This window comes from Amblyomma maculatum, chromosome 8, assembly GCF_055883805.1.
Source record: "Amblyomma maculatum isolate TAMU_Amacu chromosome 8, ASM5588380v1, whole genome shotgun sequence".
NCBI lineage: Eukaryota > Metazoa > Arthropoda > Arachnida > Ixodida > Ixodidae > Amblyomma > Amblyomma maculatum.
In genome coordinates, this window is record NC_139351.1 from 44,973,215 (window position 1) to 44,980,778 (window position 7,564).

The 7,564-nt window shown below is 43.5% G+C and overlaps 1 protein-coding gene across 1 annotated transcript; it reads left to right on the forward strand.

The window, feature by feature from the left end:
• The first annotated feature begins 3,162 nt into the window (after positions 1-3,162).
• LOC146181081 (acetylgalactosaminyl-O-glycosyl-glycoprotein beta-1,3-N-acetylglucosaminyltransferase-like) lies at positions 3,163-7,302 on the forward strand. Its single transcript, XM_084575700.1, has 3 exons — positions 3,163-3,330; positions 5,819-5,965; positions 7,267-7,302. Exons 1-3 carry the CDS (start codon positions 3,163-3,165, stop codon positions 7,300-7,302), a joined length of 351 nt encoding a protein of 116 aa, XP_084431826.1.
• Positions 7,303-7,564: the final 262 nt, after the last annotated feature.

The window sequence follows — 7,564 nt, forward strand, 5'->3', positions numbered from 1 at the left end:
CCTTTTCTGTGATCCAATTATGATTAGTTTATTATTATTGACCAGAAATACTTAGAATTATTGTTTTTCTAAGAACATTCCTCTACCCGAAAGCATTATTGCAGGGGCGGAGATGAAAAATAACATTGCTAGAAAGGTCAGAAGTACAATAAAAATTGGAGGAACCGCGCGACGAATAAGTGATGTAAACACTCAACAACAAAGTGATGAAGAAAACAGGTGCAAGAGAACGGCGTTAAGAACTGCGTGCAAGAGGACAGTCCGGTCTTTCGCAAGACTGTGGTTATATTGCTTGAATTTCTGTTTTAAATGTTTGAAAATTGCAAGTTTGACAGAAAGTTTAAAAGAGAAGAAAATGAAAAGGACAATGGGGATCTGTTTAATGCGAGGAAAGAGGGAAAACCGGGAAAGAGAGGGCATGCAGAGTAGAAAAAAAGAAGAAAAAAGAGAAAAGTGAAGAAAAGATAACAAACGCGGTGCGGGTAGGAGAATAATGGGAGTGAAGGATTGGTGATAAAAGTGGACAAAACACTTTTGGTATGATCTCAGAGGACTGCGCCAGCTGTATCTCTTTGTGAAGGCAGTTAAGTAAACGCAGGTGCACAGGTCTAAGGTTACCTTCACAGTCAATTTGGTATTTGGATTGCATCAATGGGTTAGTGACCCTCAAAGGCCGAAAGGTTTCCCGGTTGTACATTTCTGCCGCGCTCCACTGCGTTAAATTTGTGAATAAAATATGACTCCCGTTGCTTCCGCTCACAATTAGTTCGAAACTTGCTTTATAGTGGAGTAACTTTTAGTTTTTCAAATTTATGATCTGTTTTTGTTAGTGTGTTTGGATAGAGGAAGGTTAGGTAGTGACTTGATGTGTGTGCTTTGTTTATTGAATCTGATTCTGATGGGACTGTGGGTTTGACCTATGTATTGCTTCAGGCAGTGGTCACATTCCAGTAGGTATACAATGTTGCGCGAGTTGCAGTTGAGGTTTTCTTTAATGTCATATTTGAAAGAGAAATGTGCGTTGTTAGCCTGTTTTGTTGTCTGCGTGTGTTTGCACAACTGGCATCGACTTTTGCCACAAGGTAGGCAACCTGTGGGAGGTGGTTTATTTACTGTAGAACAAGATATATTTCACGCTTTCTCAAAACAACCGCACGGAGCCCCAAACCTCTTGAAAGGGAACGTGATGCCTTAGATCCTTTGAACAAACGAAACGATGTCAGTATCAACCCTGCGAACAAAAGAGGGGGCATAGTAATTTTGTATATAAAAATACATACAGGAGGGAAACCGCCAACTTAACAATATCCAATTTTACAAATCCCTCCTTGTAGACCCCAAAAACCGAACATCAAAATACTATAGCGACCACTCTGAACCAACTAACCCAGGAAGGAGAAATAATAACTCGAATAGACAAGGCACTTACAGTATCCAACCCCTCTCGAGGCCGGTTCTACATGCTGTAAAAAGTGCATGCAAAAAAAAACCACGTCGACCAATCTTCCGGCATCGGCACGCTCACGAATCCTATCTCTGCTTACATAGACTCCCTAATCAAACACATACCCCTCACTCAACCGTCCTACATACGCGATACCAGCCACCTTCTCGAAGAGTTAACGAAAGTTCCCGAAGGCACGCTACTTGTAACCCTAGATGTGATTTCCCTCTACCCTAATATTCCACGCCATGATGGCATCTAGGCCCTAGACACAGCTTACGAAGAACACAGCAGTGCAGATTCCCTTAGCCTGAGAGCCGGCATGACACTCATCAAGTTAGTATTGAAACTAAGCTCATTCGAATTTAATAATAGCTATTACCTTCAAACGAGCGGCACGGCCTTGGGAATTAAAATGGCACCAAATTACGCCAATATATTTATGCATCAGATCGAGCCAAATTTCCTTTCCTCAAATCCGTTGAAGCTTGCGTGTTACAAGCAATTCTTCGACCACATATTCATGATATGGACAGAGACAGAAAACAACCTAACCCAGTTTACTGCAGCCTTCAACAACGCTCATCCAACTATATATTTCACACACACACCTCTACTCCGCCCACCAAATAAACTTTCTGCACTTCACGATATAAATAGAAGTGGTCACACTACTAACTAGCGTCTACAAAACACGCGCTGATAGACAACAATACCTTAATATTAAAAGCTGTCATCAACGACAGTGAAAAACATCCATTCCCTACTCCCAGGTCCTTAAGAGCATTTGCTCACGCCCTGTGGACTCTGAGGAAAACGCCAACCACCTGCGGACGATCCCTAAGAGCCAGCACTATCCGTCTTCTATATTTAACGACGCTGGTAATAAGGTTACCAAATTAAGTCGCGAGAATATTGTCAGCAAACGTCAAGTTGCGCCTACGAATCCTCATCCCTTAAAGCTGATATTAAGCTTTACGAATAATGCCCTTAACATCAATAAAATTTTAAAGAAGTACTTGATTATTACTGAGCAGAGTCACGGACACTCCAATATTCTCCCACATTCTCCACGAGTAACATACAGACGGCCAAAGAATTTCAAGTCCACACCATAGTAAATAAACCGCCTCCCGCTGGTTGTAGCAAAACCTTGTAGCAAATGTCGATGCGAGCTGTGCAAAAACACGCAGACAGCAAAACAGGCAGACAGAGCACATTTCAATTTCAAAAATGATATTAAATATAACCTTAACTGCGACTTGGGCAACGTTGTATACCTACTGGAATGTGGCCACTGCCATATGCTATATAAGGTAAAACCCACATTCCCTTCAGAATCAGATTCAATAACCACCACGCTCACACCAAGTCACTGCCTAACCTTCCTCTATCCATACACGCTAATCAAACAGGTCAATAATCAAAGCGGCGGTGCCCTACCGTCCCAGCCTCCGTGAGTGCACGTTAAAGATCCCCAGGTGGTCGAAATTACTCCGAAGCCCTCCACTATGGCTCCTGTTTCTCTCTTTCCCCTTTTACTGCCACCTTCCTTCCTTCCTTCCCTTAAGGCGTGCGTCATGTGCCCACAGAAGCAGTGGTGACAAACACTGCGCTTTTCTCTTCCTGCGAACCAATTATTATTATTATTATTCCAGGTTTTGAGCTACTTCGAGACTACGGTGGAACCGCAGTCACGGTCTCTCCACTGTAATGGCATGAGCGGAAATGTGATCCGGGAACCAAAGAGCCGCTACTACGTGCCCATAAAGGACTTCCCAGGAGACAGATACTTCGTGTACTGTTCCGGCTTGTCTGTCCTAATGACCTTTGAAGTCATGCGGGACCTTCTAAGGGCAGCCTACGTGATTCACACCCACCCAACGGTGAGAACTGCAGATGCCTTATGGTATTCTTCTCAGCCCCGTTGTGATAAATGCAACATTGCCTGCATTCATAACCATTTAACGTTGAACAGCATGCATTCTGCAGAGTGCGCACCGCGAGGAAGACGAGCATTTTTTAAAACGTAATTTCACAAAGCGCTCAATTTCAGTATCGTATATTCTAAAACTACCATGCCATTTCTTGAGCAGCAAGAACATTAAAACAATGTTTGTTCATCTAAAAGAATTTTGTTAACCTGCAGTGGAACCGTAGCTATAAATGATATCCTAGAAGAAGTGAAATTCTGTTATGTGGTTCACACCAATGTAGTTCGTTTTTTGAGGAGGGAATTTAGCGCCATCAAAGAGAATTGTTTTCATTTGAAAGACATCGAAAAACTAATTGCATATAGCGCCTACACAGGCCTTTACGGTGCAATTACTTATTCACGGCAATTTTAATGAGCCGGCGTTTCCAAGCTCAGTGAGAGGCTCTATACGAAGAAAGATTTAAGTGCTTTTGTTTATGGATGGATGGCATTGGTGATCTTGTCCGCTTCAATTCTGCGCCGAGGGCGTCAGCCGTCACTATATCAGCTGGGGCACATACCCAACGGCTAAAAACGTGAAAGACATGACTTGCACAATGTTGCTCTATATGCAAATATTACACTCGTGGAGCCAGTTAGCTGCACAATTAGCGACATGGGTATTCTACTGATGAAGAAGTCTACCTAAGATGGCTTCTAACTTACGGGCAAGGAAATAGGTGCCATTTTTTTACGAAGCTGTTTCTCGACTCTCGGTTGAGGCCTTTGCTCGCTGGGTTCTTATTTAATAATTTTATTGCTGCTTGCTATAAACCTAACGGGGTTTTACAGCGGAGCGTGCAAGAAAGGCAGATTCCGGATGTGGCTGTTAAGGAATGGTAAGCAGTTACAAAATGTAAAGGGTGACTCTAGATGAATCGGATGCAAGGACGACAACATTCAGGATAAGGTTTATGAATAGAAACGATATATCACCCCGCTTTAAAGTATATTGGGTGGTAATGTAGCAAATTAGTTAAGTTCTAGAAATTTCTGGATTGACGGCTTGATTACAACGGAATTTTTAATTGAATTTCATCGGTCACAGTTCGCGGAAAAAGTAGAAATAGGAAGTGTCATTGCAGGAATAAAATTACTCGGGCGAGAGTGAGTGTTTGTGAAAGGTAAGTGCGTACTTATCTAAAAAGCAATTGCTGCCATATTATTATTCGAAGAAAGGAGAGAGAGATAGAGATAGAGAGAGATAGAGGGAGAGAGAGGGAGAGAGAGAGGACGGGCGATAATTACCGCAGGCTTCATTGGCCGAATACAGAATCAGAGGGACGGTGCGCGACTAGATTTCCCGTTCAGGAGGTGCGGAAATAGTTGAGAGCATGCCACCTTTAACGTTTGCGTCATCGTAACTGTGCGATTCCCGTTTAGACCCCTGACCTTCCGCCCCGCCCCTTGCACGTTATAGGCCGCTCGACTTCTATACGGAGATACGGGATCGAATCCGGGCCGCAAAGACCGCCTTTAGATGGAGCCGAAAAGCAAGGCGACCGTATGCTCTGCGATTTCAATGTATGCTAAAACGCCTTAGGTGACTGAAGGTTTTAGTTTCCACTACGGCGCCTCTCATAGCTTGAGTCGCTTTCTTATGTTAATCCCATTAAAAAAACAACCAACCTACTTTCGCTCTCATACTGGCACTGGACTGGAGTTTTTGCGAATTGTGAGGTTATGCTGCGCTTTGGCGGAGGGGATACAGGTTTTTCTACACCCTTGTTTTTCGTGCGTTATCACTGCACTGTGCGGATAAGAAAGATTGAAAGGATTTAGGGTGATAGATAGAGAGGACAGGCCCGGGGTACAGCCACCAACTCTTCGTCTAGTGTAAACTGTTCATGTCCCCTATTTGCGTTCTTCGCATAACGTGTGGTGGCGCTGAGGGAAACTTGAACCAAAGCATTTCAGCGTTGGCTACAGATTATTACCACTAGACAACCAATTTCTCCAGGCTATGGAGTTGAGAGTGTTTTCATGCTCCTGTCATCATTTTGTTGCAATTTGTGGGTGTGTCTATTACTGCAAGGAAGGGTAAATATCTACACTTCTCATGAAAATACCATGATCAGGAGGCGGATGCACTGCTCACAAGTTAACGATAGACATCATTCTTTCGGGCAGTTTGTACTGTGCGTGCTTTCGAACATTTATCACAATATGAAATTTACTATCGGGATTTATCCTTTGAGCTACAATGAAATCATTGCATGTGGCCGTATATAAGGAAAATTTATGATCTCAAAGGTATCTTAATGCGCCTTTGTCACTGGGTGTGGTATCACGTGGCACAGTTGGGCATATTGATCGCCCTATTTCTCTTCAATAATTTTGCAGAGGTTGTGAGGAAAGTTTCTGTATTCTCACTCGACATTTACCACCTGGTCTTGCAGGACGACGCATTCGTTACCGGGGACTTGGCGTTGGCACAAGCTGTTGGCCATATAGACTTTTGGCCAGGGGCTGTGTTTAATCCGAACCTAAGCAGCTGCCTCTACGAGGGCAAATGCTTCGTCATACACGATGATACCAAATACGGAGTAAGTACGGGTCGGCGAAGCTTATGGGGGCTGCTTCTCTGGAACCATAGCCTAGAGGAGCACCAGCGCCTGGACCTGTCTCCGAGGCTTGCGACAGCGTCATACGCAATAATTTTTAATGCGACGAAGGCCGCACTTGTCAAAGGACCAAGTCTGGATAGACAATATTCTAGCGGAAATCGTGAAAAACAAGTCAACACAACCACCACACACGCATTTCTCCAGGGACCAAGATTGGATAATCAAACCTCCAGTGGAAATCAGGAAGAGGTGAGCAAAAGCTCTACACAAGCATTTCACAAAGGACCAAGACTGGATAGACAATACTCAAGTGGAAGTCGGGAAGAACAAGTCAGCGCAGGCACCACACACGCAATTTCCGAGTAAGCAAGCTTGGATAGACATAACTCTATTGGAAATCGGGAAGAGGTCAGTACAAGCACCACGCAAGCATTTCGCCAGGAAACAACAGTGGACAGACAATACTCTGTTGGAAATCGAGAAGAGCAAATTAACGCAAGCACCACACGAGCAAGATAATTTTAGAAAAATCCCTCTTCCTGGCAACAAATAAAGACAACGATTTCCCAAAGTGGCAATGAATGAAAATGTGCTGAATAAATTAAAATCCCTGAAATGTTATCCACACTGAAAATGTTGTGCGTGGTCCTGAACGTGACTTCCCTTGCTGGTTGTCGACACGCACAGTGCTTGCATGGTGCGTACTCGTAGTACAGGAAAAAGCTGAGCCCACTGACAGGGCACGAGGCAGTATTGTCATCTCGCAGAAGGCAAAAAGCATTAACATGGGGAGGTCATTATCACATTGAGAGTACTGCTTGAAAGCGGACCTCTGTGTCTTGGTGTTGCCCGCAATAAACGGAGGGCCTGATAGTGCCATGTATTCCCTTCGCGTACGAAACTTTCAATACATTCACATCATATGGTCCCATCGATTCGGTGTTGAAAGCAAAATACGTGATGCAGCATGTCGAATTATTTGTAACGGATGTTACAAAACGTACGCCGCGGATACTGAATAAAAATCTTGCGCATTTCTCAACAGCCACATGCTTTCTTGGTTGCTTCTAAAATAAATTTCGAATAGCTCCCAAAGCATGTGAATGCATTGCGCATATATTAAGAGATGATGCAAGTATTTCTGCATGAACTTATCACCTTGCAGTGAATGCAGCACATTTTCCAATTATGCAGAACACACCTGTTTCTTCTCATACCTAATATATTTATTGCCTTTTGTAGCGCTTTCATCATGTTCATTTTACTGTGTCCATGCTCAGGAGCTCAAGGGACGGATGGCCAAGGATGAATATTGACATAAACCAGCAGCGCAAAAAGGTAGGCCTAAATTAACACGCGAAAGACGAAACTAATGTCAGGCTCTGCAAAGAATAACAGTTTACAAAATGTAGCGAGGCACATGAAGAATTAAGAAAAACGTCTACTAGCGACTGGTAACAGCCGCTAATCTGGATCTTATAAGGGAAGAATGACTCGAATAATTGGAATAGAAGAAGAGCTTTAGATGTTACCGAATCAGGAAAGACAGGTTACTAGTATCCCTCAAGAGGAAAGAAT

Excerpts from the sequence above, each read along its gene's own strand:
- LOC146181081 (XM_084575700.1), top strand. The coding sequence starts at position 3,163 with ATGAGCGGAAATGTGATCCGGGAACCAAAGAGCCGCTACTACGTGCCC. Across the intron at positions 3,331-5,818 it reads TGATTCACACCCACCCAACG|GACGACGCATTCGTTACCGG; the intron begins GTGAGAACTGCA and ends CTGGTCTTGCAG. Across the intron at positions 5,966-7,266 it reads ACGATGATACCAAATACGGA|GAGCTCAAGGGACGGATGGC; the intron begins GTAAGTACGGGT and ends GTCCATGCTCAG.